This window comes from Carassius auratus, chromosome 16 (genome assembly GCF_003368295.1).
Source record: "Carassius auratus strain Wakin chromosome 16, ASM336829v1, whole genome shotgun sequence".
NCBI classification, from domain to species: domain Eukaryota; kingdom Metazoa; phylum Chordata; class Actinopteri; order Cypriniformes; family Cyprinidae; genus Carassius; species Carassius auratus.
The window spans coordinates 20,829,763-20,854,780 of record NC_039258.1 but is presented as its reverse complement, the minus strand read 5'-3'; the positions used below and the strand labels follow the sequence as shown (position 1 = coordinate 20,854,780).

The following is a 25,018-nucleotide window of genomic DNA, read 5'->3' as shown; positions in this document are numbered from 1 at the left end:
CCTGCATGAGCCAATCCCAGGAACATCTTGGGGTCTTTCATGTATAGCACAGCTTTCTTCATTGTGAGGGAATGCAGAAGGCAAGACAAAATAATGACCTGTAGAGACTGTCATGGACAATTGGAGTAAAATAATGTCTAGGTAGGTCGAGACATGGGAATGCATAATGTATTTTCATTGATGTTTCCTAATGTAGCCCAACAAATCATGACATCTGCTGACACATTTCTTGAAATCTAATGCCATTTTATGGGATCATTAAACTACTTTACACTATACATAAACATTGGGGTGCCGAAGAGAATTGCTTCAAAGTGGTTTGAGACAGACCAGCCTGATATTCAAATCATTTGGTTAGCCAACATTGCTGTCTCAGGCCATCCAAACAAACAGTCTAGAGTTTAATTTGGTGCCACTAGTGACACAGAAGTTGATTGATGCAATTTTTATATAAACATATATATTTTTTTACTTAAAAAATAAATATAAATAAATAAATAAATAAATAAATAAATAAATAAATAAATAAATATTAGGGGTGTAACGATACGCGTATTCATATTGAACCGTTCGGTACGAGGCTTTCGATTCGGTATGCAGTACGCATTATGTACCGAACGGTTTGTTGGACTAATTAATTATATAAAAAAAAAAAAAAAGTGAAATATAATGATATGCGTTCAACAAGGTAGCCCAATAACCCAAACGACGTAACAGGCAATGCCCCTGATACCCCCGAAGAAGAAAAAAACACCAACTGCAATATTTATGTTAGGCTACTCAGTCAGGCGCTCGCTCACTCAGTACGCGCTGAAGGCTCGTTGCAAAATAGCCAATGCGATTAACAGACCAGAAATAGAAGATCCTCCAATAACCAACAGGTCTGGTGTTTGGGTGCACTTTGGATTCCCTGTAAGCTATAATGGTGATGGCAAGAGAGTGGTGGATAAAAAAACAACGGTATGTCGCATCTGCTGGGTACACCAACGGGAATAAAAAAAAAAAAAAAACACCAGTGGGAATACTTGAAACATGTCAACTCATATACGCCGACATCACCATAGTGTGTTAGTATCTGAAAAAAGACGAAAAAAAGGAGAAACATACATGCAACAAACAACCCCCGCAGCATTTTGACAGACATTTCCAACTGACTCAAACAGGGCAAAAGACATCACCGCGTCGATTGGTAGGCTACATTTACGTTACATTTACATTATAGCCGCGAATATGAGACCTTACTATTTACCATTCATTCTATCATCAACATTATAGCTAACAGGGAATCCAAAGTGCACCCAAACACCAGACCTGTTGGTTATTAGATGATCTTCTATTTCTGGTCTGTTAAATGCATTAGACATTTTGCAACGAGCCTTCAGCGCGTGCTGAGTGAGCGAGCGCCTTAGGGGCCGTTCACATATCGTGCCTAAAAACGCATGGAAAACGCTAGGCACGTCTTTCTCCTCCTTTCCAAACCGCTCGGGCAGAAGCGCCCCTGAGGCGTCTGCCTTTGCTAAGCAACAATGACGTGCTCTCTCCATGAAGACGCGGAAATTTCAGCAAAGGATAAATGGATTTGCAGCACTAAAAATCACTTGCAGTAGGCTAGCTCTGCTACTAAATTTATTTCAAAATTGCAATCCATATACAACTATGATCAGCTGTTCCTTCATCTTGGCTGAGCTTTCAGCGTTGTTAAGGGAAAGGATGAAGCTGATTGGTTAGTTCTTGTCACATGACCCGCGGTGCGCTTGCAGCATTCTGAAAAGTTGAGATGTTTTTACATTTTGCTGTATCTAAAACGTACCGAACCGTACCGAACCGAACCGTGACATCAGTGTATCGTATCGAACCGAACCGTGAATTTTGTGAACCGTTACACCCCTAATATATATATATATATATATATATATATATATATATATATATATATATATATATATATATATATATATATATATATATATGGGTTATGTAAAAAAAAAAAGTACATTTGTTTGACTTTGAAACTCAGCCAGATGTCAGTTGGGATTACTCTCACTCAGCGAGGTGTTTGTGCAGCAAACCAAATAAGAAACCTCAGCTCATTTGAAGATGCTTTTCATTGGATATTTTGTATTTTTTACAGGAGGAGCCATATGTCATGCTTAAGAAGTCTGACAAGGCACTCGTCGGCAATGACCGCTTTGAGGGCTTCTGTATTGACCTGCTTAAGGAGTTGGCCAGCATTCTGGGTTTTTCCTTCGAGATCCACCTGGTGCCTGATGGAAAGTATGGATTTCAAGATGATAAAGGCCAGTGGAATGGGATGATAAAGGAACTCATGGAACACGTAAGTATTCAAACTGAACACCATCATAGCAGTTAAGTAACAAACACCACTAATGCTGTTTCTGCTGAGTCAGATTTACGAGTACCTGCGTCTTTAATTATGCCTTTCACTTTAATAAAGACATTCTCCTGGTTTCTGATGTCTAAACAAAATGGCAAGATGACACAATAATGCAATTAGCTGAACATGTTGCTCGCTCCAATACTGCTTCCTCTTACAAAATGCATGCTGCAAAGGTGACAGGACACACTTGGATCGCATTGACACCGCGAAGACACAGCGGCAAGTGCTGCCACAGCAAATACACGTTTAAATGCCTATACAGAGTCAGCAGAACTAGACAATGCTGAAAGCTGATTCCCCTCAATGTACCCCCAGCCAATTCTCTCAAGTCTCAGTGCTGTCAGGTTGGGGGTGTAAGCCCTGTCACAGGAAGCTCTGGCTTCCCATCCCATCGCCCTTTCACTGTCCTCACCCTCTGAGGTCGCCAGAAGCCTGGGGCTGGAGAGCTGTAATAGCTTAAGTGGCATTTAGTGTAGGAAGTCATATGGTGGGAGTCAATGGCGAGGTGCTGGAAGGGTTGGAGAGGTGACTTACTGCAGCGGCACTTAATCTTCCTTGTGCTTTGGCCAGATCCGGCCCGATTGCAGTCACCTTGACGGGAACAAAGGGATTATGGCTGGAAGAGTCAAAAATGGAGATGGAATTTGTGTTTGTGTAAATGGCTGGAGGTTAAAAAGTATAAGAAGTACATGACTATTTTATCTACACACATAAACCACAGTATTACATAATTAGGGAGTAAAAAAAAAAGTTCAGGGCAAAGAAGTCAAATAATAACCAAAGAATACATTGTCTGCACATTGAAATGACAGTGAAAAAACACACAAAAAAAAATACAAAAACAACAACAACACATTTACCATACAGTGCAATGTTTTATTCCTGATGAAAACCTGACTGGTTAAACTTTGCACTGATTGGTAAATGCATTGTGGAACTTTAATTTTATTGTGCAGACTTTCATGTTTTTATATTTATTTCTTTATTTTTTTTATTAAAATACTGCTTTTCATTATATAATCAATCTACTGATAATGATATTATTCAATAATTGTATGCTGAAATACAAATGACATTCACTAATAAAAAGTTAGTAGTCAGTAAGATTTAATTTAATTATATTTAAATGTTTTTATGCTTAAACCTTTTTGCGTCTTTGACCCAATTACAATGTTTAATATTGCTATAAATTGTAAAGCAATATTACACCCCCCCCCAACACACACACACATACACACACAGCAAAAAAAAAAAAAAAAAAAAAGTTTTCTGTTAAATTTAACAGCAAATTTGTTTGTTTTTTTGCTGAACAAAAAGGAAATATCAGACATTTTTTTCATGATTTACAGAAGAGATCCACTAATGGCATTCAGTGTAACAATATTGTCAGGCATATTTACAACAAAAATCAGATTATGACATATTAAAATACTAATTACTTTCACCCCAAATACTAATTAGTTGTAATTTTACTTTTCTAAAATTTTACACTATCCTAGGTTTTGTTTACATTTTTTACTAATTTATTTTATATATTTTAATATGTACACGTCAGAATAATTAACTTGTTAAATTTTGTATATCAATATTGTGTCACACTGAATGACAATGTAACATTATTTTAACTGAATTTTGACATTTTATCCTCCAAAACTTATTTGAAATCTCAATTAGACACTTTACTTACATTTCATCTTATTGATACAACCTTTTGAATGGTAATGGATACCTTAGTCTATCAACTTTAACACCTTAATGTGAAACTTAATCAAACTTTTTGTATGACAAATTAGTCTATGCATTTGGGGTCATTTGGGATCACATCTTACTAACAACTTATGAAACCAGTTTAATATGTAAGAGATAATGATTCAGTCCAAACAGGGTTGTAGACGGGCACGTGTTTTCAGGACTGTATCCTCAAACCTTTGACTCTCTCACAGTGCTAACATCTCTTCTCCCCCGCATAATTTGAGAGGAGAGCTGCCGACACACTGACACGGTCAAACAGAGTCGCCTAATGAGGGTAGAGCAGAGCAGAGACACAATATGGACATCCGGTATTTTTCCTCAAAAAACGCATAGCAGAGAAATGCAAAAAAAAAAAAAAAAAAATTGTTCTAATGGTTCTGGTCAATGGTTCTAAATGATTAAAAGAGTCTAAAAGAGTTCAGCATAGTCAGGCTAACTAAGCAAACATAGGCAATAGGTCTGGTAAACGTGGTAGACTTTTGTTTAGTTAGTCAGCTTAGTAGAAAGAAAAGGAAAGTAACATGAGGGTTGAAGAAACCATTTTTTTCTTAGATTGATGAGGCACTTTGCCAAACAATTAACACATTTCCTGTTTATGTTATCATACAATCAAAACAACGAAATCAGCTTGGTTGTAATGAAGTACATTACATGTACTGAAGTAAGTAAAAAAAAAAAAAAAAAAAAAAATAATATATATATATATATATATATATATATATATATATATATATATAGGGACACCACAGGCATTATGTACGCTTCAATTTGTGTAGTAGATGAAACTTCACACACAGACCTAAAGAACATGCAGACTATATATTCCAATAGTAGTCTTGCGATTTAAAGGGATAGGCCACTTCAAGTGAAAATTCTGTCATTAATTACTCACCCTCATGTCGTTCCAGACCATAAGACCATCTTTTATCTTCGGATCACAAATGAAGATATTTTTTGATGAAATCTGAGAGCTCTCTGACCCTGAACAGACAGTAACACAACTGCAATATTCCCAGGTCAAGAAACATAGCAAGGTCATCTGTAAAACAGTGCATGTGACATCGGCTCAACTTCAATTTTGTGAAGCTACTAGAATACTTTCTGTGTGTGTGTGTGTGCAAGAAATAATTAAATAAATATTCAACAATTATTTTCCCCGAATTATCTTATTCCACCATTTTGGAGAGTACCATGACGCATATTTGCGCTTTCTCAAGAACGTCATCAACGTAATCAGCGTTGTTCATGATCAACACGCTCACGTTTTCTCCTGAATGTAAAAAATGCTAATTACATTAATTTGATGTTGATTGAGGAATTGTTGAATAAATTATTTTATTATTTAAAAAAAAAAAGAAAATTTCACACAAAAAAGTATTCTCGTAGCTTTCCAAAACTGAATTTGAGCCACTGATGTCACATGGACTGTATTACAGATGACCTTGCTACATTTCCGGGACTGGGAACAGAGAGCTCTCCAATTTCAGCAAAAACATCTTCATTTGTTTTCCCAGGATGAACTTAGGTTTTAAGGGTTTGGAACGACGTGAGGGTGATTAACTAATCACATAATTCTCATTTTTGGGGTGAACTAGCTGTTTAATGTTCACAGACACTCATCTGTATTGCAATTTGATCAATTTATAGCTCTACTTTTGATTTATTCTCGCGAAATCTACCAAATTTTGTGACAGTCTGCTTCATAAATTACATTTATTTTTTCATGATTTTAACCCATACTCGGAATTGGTGCTCTGCAATTAACCCATCCAAATCCACACACACAGCCAGCAGTGAATAGGGAACACACACCGTGAACACACACCCGGAGCAGTGGGCAGCTATATGCTCCAATTGGGGGATTCAGTGCCTTGCTCAAGGCCACATCAGCCATGGGTACTGAGGGTGGAAGAGAGCGCTGTTCATTCACTTCCCCCACCTACAACTCCTGCCATCACTGAGACTCGAACCTGTGACCTTCGGGTTACAAATCCAACTCTCTAACCATGCCCCATACAGTCATTTTAGTCACTTTATTTTAAGGTCAAATTCTCACTATTACCTTAGTATTACCTATATGACTTTTGTCTAATTTAAACTCATAATTTGTGCTTATTGATAGCTAGTACGGTAGTTGTTAACTATGTTGTATGATTTAAGATTTAAAATATGTTCATGAAGATTAAGGCATTAATATGTGCTAATTATTAGTACTAATAAACAGCCAATATGCTAGTAATATGAATGTTAGTTAAAAGTGAGAATTGGTCCTTAAAATAGTGTTACTGTTGTATTTGTAATAATTAATAAAGAGTTGCTCATTGTTAATTAATGTTGGTTAATGCATTACTTAATGTGACTTACTTTAAGTTTTGCTAATTAATATGTTGTTGAATAAGTCATCTTGTTTAGCTGTATTAATGCTGGCAATAATTATTATTTTATTTTTTATACATATGCTATATATGCTATATATATATATATATATATATATATATAATATATATATATATATATATAGCAAAGTGTAGCCAAAATCCAAAATAAACAAAAATAATGAGAACTGGCTTACTATTTAGAGAAATTCCTTTAGGGATAATCTAATCGAAGAAGAGAGAAACAAGACAATGCAATTGTTTTATAGATTGCACCATGAGAGCTGGATATTGTTACTGGATACAGACTCAGTTTACACCGATGTTAATCTGTCATCTGTTTTGGCTGATTACAAGTGGACGGTAATAAATACAGGTGTAAACTGTCTGTTATATCATTCAACAATCACAGCTAATACAAGATACACCAAATTTTTACACTAGGTCATCATTTATACACTAAAAAGACTAGACTAATGCAAATGGACTCAAATATAGTAAACAAGCTCACTTATAATGGTTTTCACAACCAAACTCCAGGCTTGAGCCTGTGATCTCCTGGTGTTTTCAATCATTGCTTTTCTATAAATATCTCTCCGAAGATTTTGACTGTTTTAAGCTTTGGGCTCAATGCGACAGATTTGGGTATGTAGTATACTTGAGCCTTATCAGATGGCCTGCACAGTATCGAAGGTGCAGTGTGTATTTTTAGGAGCACTCATTTTGCAGCTGAGTGCCCCTCTTGCTGCTGTCTATATAGATAAGCTGATCTGGAATCAGCAGACCTGAAAAGCAAACTAAGAAACAAGCTCTGGGACCTGACCTCGGCCTGCCACATGAGGCTGAGCTAGATAGAGCGTTTTCATGTGAGTAAACTCAAAGCCTTATCTCTGAAGACGGATTTATGGACTCAGTGATTTCTCAACCGATTCTCACCAAATGTTGCAGCTTGAGCCTTTCATGAAAACAATTTAAGACTTGAGCGCAGAAGGAATTTTTTTTTTTTAATGGAATGAGATTTCCGAAGTTATTTCCGTGAACTTAGAATGGCTTTTCCAATTTCCTCGCTGTTCGTACATCAAGGCAAGCTGCAGGAAACACAGAGTATTTTCAGTTATAGACAAGAACTCGGTTGCTCAAGAGCCGTTGTTGTTAGTGCACAGGGAACTGAGAGGCTGTTATTAATGGCTCTTGTCAAAGTTATTTATCAGCTCAATTTATTTTCATCAGTATTTTTTATTAGCTCATACAGAATTTTCATTACTTCGGTATTGTTCTTTACACGATGAGTGTGTGTTATTGCTGCCCGTGACATGCACGTGTAGGGTCATCCATCGAGGGATTTAAAGAAGACAACAAGCAACAGCGGATTAGTAGGAGGTTGTTTTCGGCTGATAAAGTGACATTAAATCATAGGGTGATACATTTTACCTGTCACCCCGCATGTTCACATAAATCATGGTTTCATAACCAAACGCCTTTGCCCTAGTACATCTATTTAACGGCAAGTGCTCGTGTAGGTTTATCAAAATAAGTCAAATGTCTTCATTCATTTTTTTAGTTCACCAAGCCCCTTGAAATGAAGGATAATCAGTTATGCGAGAAAAATAAATAGTTAATTAAATAAAATCCAAACTTTCACAGTGCAATATTTCAGTATACATACTTTTTTGTATGATTAGTAAATGTGTAGGGTTTTGTCATTTTGTAATTTTCTTTTTCAAGGTAATTTTTGATTTATTACAAATAATTTTAAATAAAATTAAGTTTTTTTTTTTGTTTTTGTTGTTGTTGTTGTTGTTGTTTTTGTTGTTGTTGTTGTTGTTGTTTTTTGGTTGAGTCAACTAAAATAACCCTGATTTTGAGTAAGCAATTTTATGACTAGGGTTAGTAAATACCATTTTTCCATAAGAACATTTCCATTTAAATAAATTAGAATTAATTGTAATGAAATAAATGCATCGTGTTGTTTTAAAGATGTCTAGATACTATTTATATTTACTGGATTACCAATTTATTTATAAAAAAAAACAAAAAAAACATTGCTATATAATAATCAGCAAAACAGTTGTCAACAATAAGTTTCTGATAAATAATATAAGATATATAGTGTTATGACTTCTGCACTGACTGTGACAGATTTATGGGAGATTATGGATCACTGGGAATTTGATAGGAGATGCTTTCCAGAAGACTTGTGGAATATATGCTGTCAAAATAAAGACAAAAAAAATATATATATATTAAATATGTATTTATTGTGAAGAGTAGCTACTGTGCTAAAGAAAAACAAAACAAAAACAAAACTCATCTTAAATACTCAACTGGATATTAATTAAACTCATAAGGGTTTTTGTGTCAAGTAGGACATCAGAGTTTATTTTTCTCCTTTTTACAAAAGTGGCTACAAATCCCACTCCAAAGCTAAAGGTCATGGTGGTAAAGGCATTTAATGATGCAACAGGCTTATTATACTTGATTTAGTTATAATTGATGATCTCATAAATCATCCAGCCATGCCCAGTGTTAATGGCTGCCGTAGCATGTCATTTCTTCCTGTTACAGTAATTAATCTTTGCTTCGGTGGATAAGCCGGAAGGTTATGTACCAGCACTGGCTCATTGTCTCGCTGTACTAACTTTGACTTGGACTATGTAGGACCTTTTAATACATTTCATAGTCCTGATCACTTTGCCGAGCTAAATCGTTCTTTTTAGGACCTGACAAGCAAAGGCAAAATCCTTAAAGTTTTATCACATATGATACGGATATTTCCATTGGCCAGTGGCATAACTACAGACAGTGCAGGCAGTGCAGTCGTACGCTGCGGACCCCCAACCCCCACCGCACGGGGGCCCTGCCCACATCACACCACCTGTGGTGACTATGTGACTGTATTAATATAAATAGTAATATTAATAATACAATATAATTAGTGCCCAGATGCTTTCATTGTCAGGTGGTAGAACTTTTGCCAAGCATTTCTGAGGTTCTTGGTTCTAATCCACTCTTTAATCATTTATTTACTTATTTGTTTCTCATTAAATCCAAATATGTTCATCAGTGATTATATATCAAGAGCAAGGGCACATTTGTGTCAATTGTGTGTTTTTTTGTTTTTTTTACCAGAACGAAGTGCCAAAAGAGAAGTGATAACACATGGGGTTAGATCTCTGCCACAATTCTGCGTGCAAAAGTGCTTTCTGCGTGCAGAAGTGCTTTCTGCATGCGCGTGATCTGAGTTTTGTGAATAAATGTATTTTATATTTAAAATATATTTTTGGATGTGTGCAGACCTTCTCTTTTGCGTGTGCAATGTTTCACTGGCTTGCTCCCTTGATGCCCACCCTGAGTGTTCTCTAAATGCAGATGGCCCATCATTACAATATGCCATAATCAAGTGTTCAAGTATTTTACTACACTTCAGTATGTGATTCTTATTAAGTAGGGCTAATTTTTTTAGGATTCTATACTCAACCTAAGTCTCTGAGAACCTTGAACTTCTGAAGACTCCAGGTAGGTTGTAGTTCTGGAAAATGGTGGCACTGGAGACTAAATGGTTCCTGGTGATTTCATATATAATTATTTACCTTAATTTCTAATTATTAGTTTAACATTCATCTTTTCTTCTACATGTTTTTGACTGACCCTGTTGACCCACTGATCATTTTGCTGTCCAAAGGTTGTGCATTAACTTTGCAATTTTTTATATTTTTATTGGCATTTAATAATTTTGGACTTTCAGTCTGAATTAAATATCTTTGTTTAGCACATTTTATCTGTAAAAAGAAAATCTGCTTAATAATTATCCACACCTGAATATAAGTCATTTTTCGCTTCCAGCCTTCATGAATAATTACATATAAATTATAAATGATTAAATACAAGATTAATAGTAGTTATTAAGATTGATGCCATTTGTAATTGGTAAAATTTGCTTTAAAATAAATATGATTAGAATATCATATTGCATTATAATTATGCATGCACTGTATTTTTCCTCTTCTGCTGGCGCGGTAATGCAAGGCATTGTATGACTGATTATTAAGGCAGCCAATCAGAATTTAGCAGCCTTGTGTCTGATTGGCTGGATTTATGTCATATTGTAACACTGGTTGTGCTGAGTAAGAGAGAGGCATTGGCATTTAGATAGCACTGACGGTGGGCATCAGGTGAGCAAGCTAGTGAAACATTGCACACGTATGCACAAAGTATGCACAAATCTAAAGAAAAAAAGTATTTTAAATGCAAAATTGATTTTTCATGTGCTCAAATTACTTTCTTCTTTGTGAAAAAAAAAAAAAAAAACATTTTCTCCAAAAAACTCAGTTTGTGCATGTGCAAAACACTCTCAAAATGATCAAAATCTGATATATCACATGCAGAAATGTGGCAGAGATCTAATCCCATACGAACAGCGTCAACGAGCACTCGCCATAAGACATTCCAGCAATAGATTGCCTGTTATTCAACATAGACCAACAAATTTCTTATTGAATGGAGATGCTTCTTTCATTTAGGTACATCCGTGCGTGCTGTGAGATGGTGCAAAAAGTGGCCTACACTGGGGCCCATCATTACTATGTTATGCCACTGCCATTGTCCATGAGCAAATATCAACATTGTGGCTCAAATGTGGCTCTAAATATAAAATCAGCTTTTATTATAAAAATAAGTTTTTTAATCTCTTCTTGGGTGATGTATTATTGGAAAATTTGGAGTTATAATTTATATATGTATATGTATATGTATTATAATTGTTTCTTTTTTTCTTTCAATAACACAGATATTTAGCTAAATCTCTCCTGATCATAACTACACCCTTTAATCCCTTAAATGCCCCGCCCCCTTTTTTAAGATAAAAAAAAAAAAAATATATATATATATATATATATATATATATATAAACATTATTTTGCTATTCTGAATGTTTAATAAGATTGTAGGTACCCAACCTGTAGGAGCACTGGAGTTTCTCTCTCTCTCTCTCTCTCTCTCTCTCTCTCTTTTCTTTTTCTTTTCCCCTTGTTAGCAACATGCTTTACTATATTTTTAGGCACTCAGGTCTGTCAATCAGAACTGTGGCTCTTTTCATAACCACTGTCCTAAAGAATGAGACCAAAGCCCAGCCTGGAAGAAAGATAGAACAATACAAAGAAAGGCAATACAGTTCACCAGGACAGGTCACAGCAATGAAATGTCATAGGAAGCCAGGAAAATGTAACAGCGGCCTTGTTGTATGAGGAATAAAGGACATCACGTTGTGATGAAAATGCTTCAATCCATGATGGTTGGATTGCAGTATTTTGTAAGACCAGAGTCTGAACCCCTCCGCGAGTTTCATCATGTTAAGGGGAAGGACGTAGTGAAGCGTGCAATAAGCAGCTGGTTTCATTAACCTCCTGTCCAACCCTGGAGAGAAGGAAGCAGGGTAAGGCGATGTAAATGGTGACCTTCTAGATATGCAGCCAGATATCAGCGAGTGAATGCCTCCCTGCTCTTGCGATTCAAAGAGAGGAAGGGAATGTAATAGCAGACAGCGAGGAAACTAGGCCACTTGTTTCAACAGTTGAGTCACCTTGGCAATACTGACTTTGAGCCTCTAGGGTGTGAATTTTCCTGTGCTACGGCGTGTGATAGGGTGGTTTATATATATATATATATATATATATATATATATATATATATATATATATATATATATATATATATATATATATATATATAATATCACAGGAGAGACCATTTAATATCATTTTTTGGTAACAATTATATTGTAATGATAAATGTGTAACAATCGATCTGTTTTGTCAAATGGTTATTCAGCATGTAATTTCTCCAACATCGGTACAGAGCCAAGATACCTCCATTCAGAATTAACAATGGATTTTTAAACAATGGACTTCATCTATTTCAATAGTTTTTGAGTTTTTCAGACAATCATCATGTTCATTTTGTAGTAGTTGGCTAATTTAGTCATCGTGTGCTGTGCCTTTTGAAGCACGCCGACTGTGCCAGCATGAAACTAAAATTTTATCTTTTTACTTTCTTAATACACATTCTGTGTCTTACTGTGTTTCATATGTTATTGGAAATTCACATGAGTGGAAATAAAATCAAAAAACTAAAACAAAAGTTTGTATGTGTTGTTTCAGAACAAAAGTAGTCTTCCACAACTGACTACAAACTTGTATAAAGAATACAGGATACATTTTTAATGAAGATTTAAAAGTAGAAACAAAAGTGGAAGATCTAATATAGAGAGGGAGACTGAGAGGAAGTCTGGGAGCAGCCACTGAGAAGGCCTGGTCACCTTTAGTTTTGTATCATGAGCGAGGAACAGAGAGAAGTAGTAAATTGGAAGAACATAAATATCAAAAAGCAAAGTTTTAAAATCAATCCGGGACCTAACCGGTAACCAGTGGAGAGAGGCAAGCAAAAAAGTAATATGCTGACACTTTTTAGTGCCAGTCAAAAGCCTGGCTGATGAGTTTTGAACCATCTGCAGATGATTTACAGTTGAATTAGGCAAACCCAGGTATAAAGAGTTGCAATAGTCCAACTCTGAGGCAATAAAAACATGAATAACAGTTCTAAGATCTTTCTTAGAGAGCATCATCTTGGCAATAGATCTTAGCTGAAAGAAACTACTTTTAACAACAGCATTAATGTGCTCATCGAAACTCAAATTAGAATAAAAAATGACAGAAAGATTTTTGACACGGTCATGAACATTTGAGGATAAAGAACTAAACTGATTAACTCTGTCAGAGATCATTTCTGTTAAGGCAAAAATAACAATTTCAGTTTTGTCATTATTTAACTATAGGAAGTTCATGTACATCCAACATTTTATGTCACACAGACAGTCAAACAGGCCAGACAAAGAACCATTATTCATTTTGATAGGAAAGAAGAGTTGAGTGTCATCAGGATAAAAGTGGAATGATAAATTGTGTGTCTGTATAATATGACCAAGTGGAAGCATATATAATGCAAACAAAAGAGGACCCAGTATGGAGCCCTGTGGTACGCCATGATGTATTAGGGCATGGGACGAAAAACAATTCCCTACTTTGACAGAAAACTTTCTCCCTTTCAGATAAGAGGCAAACCACTCCAGCACAGAGCCTCGTCTGTGCAAAAGAATATCATGATCTACAGTATCAAATGTTGATTTTTATTGAAAAATGTAATACATAAGTCTACATCACGTAACCAGCTCCGAATGTAAGGCTCTTCTGACAAAGTAAACTTGCTTGGTAGCTCACCTGGTACTGCATTGTACTTGTGATGTGGAGCACTATGAAACACATGAAAAGAAAGCTAAGATGGCATGGTTGCTTTGGCAAATAGGTTGTCTCACGTTTGCTTTTATAAACACTATCGATGAGGTTTAGAGTAGGGTTTAGTGTAGCTGGTTCCCAGCACTAGGTAGTAACTGATTTAATGTAATCTGGATTGCATAAAATAATAATGATGATAATATGTACCTTTTATTAGATTATATTATGTTTTAAAATGGTCGTAATTAGATTGTTTCTTTTTTATGGATTACATGCTTACGTGTTATTCACACAATGACAGCTAAATATTTATACAATAATTTATTGATTCACACTGATTATTTTTTTACATTTACTTTTAAAATGTCTTACTATCTTCTATTATTTTCAAATGCTACAGAATTTTAATCTCCATCGCAGCCACTTACAGATCATGTAATTACTGCTGTGATACTGTACTTACAACAACCAAACAAATACAACATTACAAGATTAATTAATTTAATGTTTTTTTTTTTTTTTTTTGTTAAACTGCATTAACTTTCAGTGCCACTGACATTTCATGCAGGGAGCAATGTCTTTGGCATTTTTGTCATATATATATATATATATATATATATATATAGTATATATATATTGTAAAATATATTGTTTAATTTGAAAATCTGATGCATTAGGCAAGTAACATGGGTTGCCAGTTTGGTTTCATGTTGATTTTTAAAGAATGTTATTGACTAGACTGTCTCTGTGCAATGTTTCTGAACTCTTCTTTGATCCAAATTTTTGTGTCCTGTCCTCTAGAGGGCTGACCTTGCTGTGGCTCCTCTCACAATCACCTTTATGCGAGAGAAAGCCATCGACTTCTCAAAACCTTTCTTGAACACTGGCATTAGTATCCTGTACCGCAGACCCAACAGCACCAACTCTGGCTTCTTCTCTTTCATGAACCCCATGACCCCAGATATCTGGGTCTACATCCTGTTGGCCTACCTGGGAGTCAGCTGTGTACTCTTCGTCATCGCTAGGTAAGTGAAAACCAATTGTCCCTGTGCCCTGTGCACCTGGAACTATTAACCTTCATGGTACCTTCCGATATTTGCTTTGAATTCACTTGGTAAAGCATCAAAGGGCAAACAGTAATGTGTTATTAGTGAATGTTTGCTAAGGCTAAGGGACCAAACCATACCTAGGGAATAGAATATCAAAGAGACCTGCTGCTTGGATTTTTGTGGCCATTAAAAAAACCTCTTAACAACCACCCAGAGTGCTGTAGTAACTGAATAGTTCACATGCACTTTAAGTGCACAATGTAGGTGAAAAAATAAAAAAATAAACAAATATACATAAATAAATAAATAAGAACGTCTGAATGCATTTGTGTATTCAAGAACTTCATAGTATCGTCATAACAAGCAAAAACAGCATCCTTATATAATGACTGCAAGTTTTACACAGATAAGCATCACTCATGTTTTTATAAGAAAATTTAAAAAATTAAGTCTATTTTCAGATGACTTTAAATATTCATGCCTTTAAATATTATTGCCAAAAATGTTTAGACTGCAACTGTAAATGTAGCTCGTCCAAATGTTTTCCCTATACAGTATATTAGATATAGATAATACACAACCCATTCTCACTCGGATACTAGCGCTATATTAACACCAAAAGCTTTGCACGGGCTTACATGGGATGCTTTTGGTGTCTTTGTAGTGACACATAGTCAAGCAGCAGAAAAAAATAAATAAATAAAAATAAAAAGATTAAAATATCACACAATTTGTCATCCATTCAGCCATTTAAAGTCTGCTTTCCAAACAGGTTTTAACAATCTGCTTAAGGGTCCTTTGAGTGACATTGTCATTATTTGTAAGAGTGCTTTAATCAGAAATGTGTATAGCACCTCTCAGTGAAGGGGCTTTCAGAGTGTCCATTAATGAAGAGTACAGGTACTACAGACTTTACAGAAGTCAAACTTACGCTCTGGATATTAGGACATACTTAGACCTCAGCCATTTGGCGAAACTGCATCACGACTCAGTCTGAAAGGCTTCAGGTCTCATGAAAAACAACTTCAGGTGTCAAATCTCATACAGTTAGGAATCAGGTCAAAAAGCCTCAGACATTTATTTTATTGTATTTTATTTTTAAGTGCAATTTAAACAGTTCTGAAGTAGCACAGGTAGCACATAAGCGTGTGCATTTGGTACAATAGGCCTATATACATATTCATTTATTTGAATGTTTGTTTTCGAACACATTATTTTAGAAATTAGCGTAAACTTTAGCAAAGCGCATATGAATCAGCCAAATGAGGGACCACTCATCATGGCACTGCTCTTGCCTGGAGATATAATATACAGTTATTTCCATATTTTAATGAAGTTTCAAAAGAATAAGCAATAAGCACAAACAGAGACTTCAGCACTCATGGACCAGTAAGTGTGTAATAACTTGCCCCATTGCTCACACCATTTGTTGACTCAGTGTTGCTATGTTGAGTTGGTTGGGCTGTTTAAACAAATAGAACTATTAAAATAATAATAATAATAATAATAATAATAATAATAATAATAATAATAATAATAATAATAATAATAATAATCAGCCTGAAAAAAGACAAATGTTTCACGTGTATTGATACATAAGTTTGAGATTTTAACTTTGAAAAAAAAAAAAATACACATCGACTTTTACACAAAGACAGCGAAAGAGTAATACACATGGATATATTATCTAACATGTAGATTGATTATTATTATTATTATTATTATTATTATTATTATTATTATTATTATTATTATTCAAGCAGTAAGTGAAAACATGTACATAGACAAATCCTACAATGTGTCTTCAGTGAGTTTCCAGCTACTGTGCTTGCGCTCTGCTAACAAGTCCCCTGGCAATACCTGCGTCTCTCATCTTTTGAAGCATCTGTTTTGAGATGTTCCTTGTACTGTAGGTACTGTTAAAGGACAGGTGTTATAAGGGAAATTACAGACATCTGCAGTTGCTGGGAGTGTCCAGAGATAATTACGTTATGGTTTAACACACTGTTGAAAAGAGCAAGATGTGCACTCTCGTCCCAGTCAGTGAGTACTTGCCTTGAATTCAACAAAATACACTGAAGTAGCCAATCTCTAATGTTCCCCCAGGGTTACAAACACCTTTGGCATGATGTTAAAGTTTTGTAAGTAAAGTGCTTAATATGGACAGTTTCAAATTAGAAGTCAGAAGCCTTATAGAACTTATAGTACTAGTAATATAAGAGTGTGTATTAGCAAATCTCACAATATGACATTTTATAGCATAACATGCATTAATTAATCAAGTGTCCAAAAACATGACACTAAAAACATGAATGTCAGTTCAATACTGAATAAAAAATGTTTTCTTACCTTTCTTTTTTTGAAAATATGTCACAGTGTACTTCTTTCTTAAAATGGTATCTTTCTACATTTTCAGAAGATATACTAAATGGTTTTTTGCACAATGTTTGGGTGTTGCGTATGGTTGCTAAAGTGTTCTGAGCTATTCTTAGCACATTGCTATGCAGTACTTAGGGTTCCGCTCAATAGTTGCTGGGATGTTCTGAGTAGTTCCAGCACAAGTCAGAAGAGCCCTCTCTGAAATGATGGTCCCTAGATGTGTAAATCTGAAAAACTATTCTTTTTGCAGTTCTGTTTGGTGTCGTTGGTAGTGAAAAACACTTCACCTTTAATCATGTTAGATCATGTTTGAGGACTCTCTTTGATTCCTGCTACAGGTTCAGCCCGTATGAGTGGTATGACGCCCATCCGTGTAACCCAGGCTCCGACGTGGTAGAAAACAACTTCACCCTTCTCAACAGCTTCTGGTTCGGCGTGGGCTCTCTCATGCAGCAAGGTACAGTGCTTCTACTGCAAACTCAATGCACTTTCCAAAGATGGCAAACAAGCCGAAAAACCTGACAACAGCGTGATGTGGCTGTCTTCCACCCTTTCCCTGTCAAAACCATGTTGAGTTCAGACTTTTGTGACAGGAGGAGGAAGTAGTCATCTTGCTTGTCAGTGAGGCGGAGATGAGGGGTGTCAGACATCTGTCATACACACTGGCAGGTTAGAGTGATAACAGCAGCGTTTGTTTCCTGACACATCCGAGACCTTCACGATTGTGAGTTTGAGGTTGGGATGAAAGTCGACAGAAGACTGTCTCTATCGCAGCAAATGCACAGTGGGGCATCTCTGTGGTTCATCTCATCTCCGTTTGGCCAGATGTACCGCCCTCTATATGTTCTTCTTCATTTCTCGCCTCAATGCAGTGTTTTATTCATTCACCACTGCTAGCACGTGGCTTCAGAGTAACACAAAGAGATCATACGGAAATTAATAGGCTCGTTTCAGATACCAATGACTTCGCTTTGAATGTGGAATTACTGTCAGGGAAGGAGACAGAAAAGAGCAGTTAAATCGGGCAAAACCCACTTCTCATAGTGTACCAGCAATCTTCTCCAGCAAAAGCAGATGTCCAGACTCTGAACTCTGCCGCCACCTGTCGCAACACGTTAAAATGACTTGGGCAGCAGTTTTAACCAATATCCAACCTGCCAGTTTTGAGTTCTACGCAGAATTTGCTGATTTCAAACAGTCCTAATGTTCATGCCTAACACAGTAGCAGTTCATTTTGTATTGGACACACAGAAAGACAAGAAGTACCACTTTAATACTGATTCCGAGAGTATTTGAATTATTAAACCATGTGCAGACCATATGAAGTAATAAGCTATAAAAGCTGACTTTTCCATGTTTCATCTTTATTTTCATCATTATCCATTTCTCACTATTAACTTTGAGTTTGCCTTAATAAACTCCTAATGTCCTGCTTATTAATGGTTAGTAAGGTAGCTGTTAATATTACTTATTGTGTCTAAAATACGGTCATGCAGAATAAGGCATTAATATATGCTTTGTAAGTACTAATAAACACTACTTACTGTCATAGGAAACATGCGCTTACAAGTTTCTGCAAAAAAAAATAAAAAAAAATAAAAAATAAAAAATAAAAACTTTTGGAATGCTGCAGTTTCCAGAAATGAACACTAGAGGCAGTAAAACTTTGACAGGTTTTATTCCTTTTCTCACAAAGTATGATTGAAGGTCTACAGTTTCAATTAATAAAGCCTAATTTTAGTTTTTTTAACTGCTTGAAGAATAGTACGTTATTAATTCAAAACAATTTTAACACACTGTGACATTTGAAAACCAATACCCTCAAAGGTTAGTCTCACATGTTCAGCTTCATATATATATGGGTTTTCATGTTTAGTATGTTTGCTCGGTAGCTCACACAGAATTGAGTTGTGCTTAAGAGGTGCAGCGCTCTGGTACGAATAAATAAATAAATAAATACAAAAAGGTTGACCAAACCAGTTCTAACCTGTATATCAGGAAGTTCTAATGGCATCAGTGAATGTGTTTTTAAATCAGTTTTGCATTTTTTAACACTGTCGGGTAGGTTTGGGATTGGATTTGTTGTAGGGGACATTTCCAATTCATTAGAGCAGGGATCCTCAAATCTGGACCTCGAGATCCACTTTCCTGCAGAGTTTAGCGCTAACCCTAATCAAACACACCTGAGCATGCTAATCAGTGTCAATCAATGTCTTTGGGATCATTCGAAAATGGCAGACAGGTGACTTTACAACGTGATCTCATGAGAATACGTGTGTATTTTTACGTTAAATGTGGTTCTACCACACGTACATTTACTTACGTTTTCATGCACATAGAAACGTACAATTTAGACGTATTTATAGCAGTAAAACGTACAAATATTTACGTTTTAGGAGCTAAAAAAACGTAAATATTCTAACGTAAAGTGTGAATGTATATGAATTCCCATGTATTAACATTAAAATAGTGGCTTTAATGATTTAAATCTGTTGTATTTAATTGTCATATCAATAAATTTTTTATTAAATTTATTGAAAGAAGTTTACTCGTCTACTTAATAGGAAATAACATGTCTGTGCATGCTGCAAACCATAGATACACAAAAGCACAGCATAAAATTACAAATCACATCAGTTTTATTTGTTTGCTGTACTGCATATCTTTACAATCCAGATGTTCGCAAGGAACATATCCATATCAATCGATCTTCATCTTCATTCTCAGCAACAGCGTCCGTCACAGTCAAAGCTTGCGCTCGTTATGATTCGAATTTGAAAATAGCGCCAGTGCGCCACGTTACGACATGGTTTACGGCACTGATATCGAACGCTCATTGGTCCTCATCCAATTCGTCACAGATTGCGACATGTCGTGTTTCAGTTTATGACATTTGAGTACTGTGCCAGTGCGCCTTCACGGAGAGAAGACAGATACATAATTTCATGGATTAATAAATTAAATTCTGCTCTGTACCCTATAAAAACTATTACCTCTATATAGAGGACTGCGACTGGAACTCATTATCATTTGAACTACTTTTGGTACCACTTTTGATATTTTGGCAAAAAATAAATGATTAACGTTACGTTTGTTTGTTTGTTATTTGTTTATTTATAACAGTAACGTTATGTAGTTTTAAGAAACGGTTATGGGTAGGTTTAGGGGTAGGTGTAGTATTAACGTTAGTGGCTCAAAATATCGTTTTAATGTTATTTTTTTACTAAATTGTGTTTTATTATGTTTTATTCTTTTAACATTCTGTATAAAATGGGTAGGTTTAGGTTCGGGTGGGGTATAGGGATCTTACATTTATAAAAAAATATATAAAAAGGGAAAATATACATAAATATTAAAGAAATTAATCAGATACGCATCGAAAAGCAGCTTCATGAGCATTTTTTTATGGATAACTGACTGTTCAGAGAACACGTTCTATCTGTACGTATTTGAGGTTGTTTTTTACGTAAATTTCGATACGTATCGAACCTGTAATTACGTCTAGATAATACGTAAATGACACTTTAAATACGTAAAGGCACATACGTATTGGACAGTTTTAATTTACGTCTAAATATGTACGTTTTGATTGTGAGATCAGGCTGGACTTTAATCAGGGTTGGAGCTAAACTCTGCAGTGCATTGGACCTCCAGGGTAAGATTTGAGGAAGGGGGCATTAGAGCATTAAAGGGGTAAGGAAATATTGGGTCCATCCAATCAGTCAATGGCTCAGTTTGATGCTTTTGCAAGTTGATACTACAGCCACATATTACAAAGAAGACCAGCAATTTCTGTGAAGTCAGTGTGCAAGGATCTATATACAGTGTTTTGTGTTGCAAGAAGTTGATGAACTTGACAGTCGCCATTTTGGATTTTGTTGTTTGCTTGTACGGTGGCTCTGAACTGTTAAATCACCTCTCAAAATGCTTTTTCATGATGGACAAATATTTCGGAGGCAGTGTGTATACCTGACTGATATAACAAGAGGTTATATTTATTTTTGTAAAGTATGACATTTTCGGACATAGTGTGCAATGACCTTTAATCTGAGTTTTTATCTTAACACAACACTCTCTCTCAAATATTATTTCCTTTAGTACCATTTTAAATATTTTCTTTGCTTCTGTGCTGATGCGCCACCTCACAGAATTAGATGGAGGAAGCTATTAAAGACACGCAGGGGTTGAAGCTGTTTTCACACCCCTCACAGGCACACATTAGCAAATGATACCCTCAAAACCAAATGGCATAATAAAGCAGGCCAGGGAGTAATGAAATGTTTTACCTCATGTAAGGAGACAAATAGAAAAAGACTCGTCCTGTGCCCATGGTGAATCTTTGCTCGCGGGGAGCGCAAATCTGCCACACATTTCATTACGCATGAAATCTCCACAGATATGTGTGATACCTGTCAATTTGAAACAGTCTACCGAATCTAGCAGCCATGCAGTTTATGCATTGGTTGGATGGAGTTAGAAGTTCTCTCTTGTCTTTTTACATTGTGAGATGTGTTTTTTATTTATTCTTTGCTTACTCCAGTTGCATCAGTGATTGACAATGATTTACGGTTCAACAGCAATTTAAAGTTGAAGTACTGTGAAATGATCAACTAGTGTTAGATGGTGATAAAAAGATGCTTTTTTGTGTAAGAAGGGAATTCAGTGGGTTTGCAGCTAAGACAGCAGGTAGTGAAAGGTTGGTATAGATGCAATATTGCTTGTCAGAAAGAGAGTACTACCGTATTTTTCGGACTATAACTCGCATTAGTCCAAAAATACGTCATGAAGAGGAAAAAACATATATAAGTCTCACTGGACTATAAGTCTAATTTATTTAAAACCAAGAACCAAGAGAAAACATTACCGTCTACAGCCACGAGAGGGCGCTCTATGTTTTCAGTGTAGACTACAGGAGCAGCATAGAGCGCCCTCTGGCGGCTGTAGATGGTAATATTTTCACTTGGTTCATTTATCTCGGTTCATGTCAAATTAATTTTGATAAATAAGTTGCACCTGACTATAAGTCGCAGGACCAGCCAAACTATGAAAAAAGTGTGACTTATAGTCCGGAAAATACGGTAATTATTCTTAATTTTCTTTGTATATTTGTCTTTCCTTCTTAAAAATTTTCTTCCAGACACCAATGGGATTAAATTACTGGGGCAAAATGCATCTTAAACCTGGTCTATCTGCTCTGCCAGTTGTCTATTTTATGTTTATTTTGTTTCTCCTAAGAAATTTTTACAGAAACATTTGAGATGAAGTTGATGGCGTAATAGGACACACTGTAAGAGTAATACAGTTATTGTCTGGAAATGATAATCCAAGAAGTAAATCCAACATTATTGCAGCTAGAGCAAGACAGCAGGAACTACTGATAAAAATGAGAATGAATAACACCAGACACTAAGCAATTGGCATGAATACAAAATAAATGTTTTCACATGTCAGAAAACACCAGACAGTTGTTGTCTTAATTCTTTTCAACATTGTCATTTTTCAAACATGTCCTGTCAGACACGAAGCTCTTTTATGCTAGTACGCGGCAGTTCAGCTGAAATGATAAAAGCACAAAAGCTCATTTTTCATCTCTGTCCAAAAATTATTCAGGTTAGACATGGCCCGCTCAACAAAAACGGATGTTTCGTTCTGCAAAATGCAGATTATCACATGAAAAATGGTCTGTTTTTTGCAAGTTTCTTCTTCTGAAAGAAAAAAAAAATCCACCAAACCCACCTAAGGTGCTTGGCTGGTTATAGAGGGGGCTGATCAACTAAACACGCTTAAACCACCAAACCATCTTAGGCTGGTTTCTTTCTGCAGGGGTATGTCTGTTTACCATCAGCTTACTGCCAATATGTTAATTTGGTGACTGCTGAGCTTTATCAGTTTGCTCAGTTTCCTTAATTTTGAACATATCTTTAATTCTTCTTCATGCTATTGTTTAAAACATTATTGCTTTGGCGCTCACTGATAGTGAAAAGGGCTAAGTAGTGGGCTGAATATTGAATAATAGCCTCCAGCGCAGAGCCACACTGTGACTTTCTTCTTCATGAGAAGAAGGTGGGAATGTTAAGTGCAGGTAATTATTCTCATTGGGAAATGCTTAAACTTCGGCCAGGCTGATGTGTTTCAGAGCTTGTGAATGAAATAACACGACAGGAAAAAGCAGGTCATCATAATTAATATCACTCTGAAGCAAACCCATAGAGAATAACCCACAGACGGCCACAGTTTAGCAACTTTGCCTTCCCTACTTTTACACAGCGATAAGCAGATGTTTAGCTTTAGTGTTATGCTGGAAAATCTGGCAGCTGGTTGTTTGTCATGACATCAGCATTTCTTTAAGAGCTTGCACACTGAAACATGATAAAGGAACATCCAAATCAGCAAGACCACAAACCAAAGACCCTCTCTCACAAAAGCCTATTTGATTGTTATATATATATATATATATATATATATATATATATATATATATATATATATATATATATATATAAATAGATTGTCAACTGTATTTTAGCCAATCCTGAGCTGAATGAAGGTGAAGGTAAAGGTGTGTGTGTGTGTGTGTGTGTGTGTGTGGGTGTCTGTGTGACACTCAGGAGTTTGCAGTTTTCTAACTTATCAATGCATAGTTCACTGGCTCCTATCCTGAAGGAACTCACTATTTGTAAATCATCCCGGTTTTCATTTGGTTCGACTCTCTGTGTATATGAGCTGCATGTGGACTTCGAATGAATCAAGACTTTAGATAGTTGTAAAGTTTGTGCTGGGGCAAAAAAAAAAAAAAAAAAAAAATCTCTCTCTCTCTCTCCCTGTGTGTGTGTGTGTGTGTGTGTGTGTGTGTGTGTGTGTGTGTGTGTGTGTATATATATATATATATATATATATATATATATATATATATATATATATATATATATATATATATAATGATTAATTGCGATTAATCACATCCAGAATAATATGTTTTTGTTTACATAATATATGAGTGTGTGCTGTGTATATTTATTATGTATATATAAATACAAACACATGCATTTATACATAAAAACAGAAAATGTTTATATATTAAATATATTTATATATAATATAAAATATTATAATACAAATATATAAATGTATATATCTGTAAATCATTTTAAAATATATAATGTATCTGTGTGCATTTATATACAGTATAAACAAATAATAAATAATCAAAATACACAAAAACCTTTATTTTGGATGCAATTAATCACGATTAATATGTATGTATGTAAAATATTATAATTATATATATATATATATATATATATATATATATATATATATGTAAAAATGTAAAAATATTTAACAGTGAAAGCAAAAATCTGATAAACATCCCCTTTGTTTTCTTATAATCAATATAAAGTTTTAACTAAACTAATTGTTATTTAATAAGCTGAACTTAAAGTTAAAGTTTGCCTTTAACTTTTGTTCAGGTTCAGAGCTGATGCCTAAAGCTCTCTCTACTCGAATCATCGGAGGAATCTGGTGGTTCTTCACCCTCATCATCATCTCCTCCTACACAGCGAATCTGGCCGCTTTCCTCACTGTAGAGAGGATGGATTCGCCCGTGGACTCAGCCGATGACCTGGCCAAACAGACCAAAATAGAGTACGGCGTAGTCAAAGATGGAGCAACCATGTCTTTCTTTAAGGTACAGCCCTCTGAAATGATCAAGATTTTTCAAAAGTCTGTAATTTTAACACATCACAATGGCATTTCACTAAGGTCATATGTACTGTTTGT

General features: G+C 35.4%; 1 protein-coding gene across 1 annotated transcript in view; it reads left to right on the top strand.

Moving 5' to 3' along the window:
- The window catches only part of grik3 (glutamate ionotropic receptor kainate type subunit 3), a 132,023-nt gene that overhangs the window by 94,587 nt on the left and 12,418 nt on the right, over positions 1–25,018 (top strand). The window contains exons 10-13 of the mRNA XM_026284710.1: positions 2,132–2,335; positions 14,613–14,836; positions 17,578–17,696; positions 24,709–24,926. Of these exons, the coding sequence (XP_026140495.1) occupies positions 2,132–2,335; positions 14,613–14,836; positions 17,578–17,696; positions 24,709–24,926 (765 nt within the window). The remainder of the gene's footprint in view (positions 1–2,131; positions 2,336–14,612; positions 14,837–17,577; positions 17,697–24,708; positions 24,927–25,018) is intronic.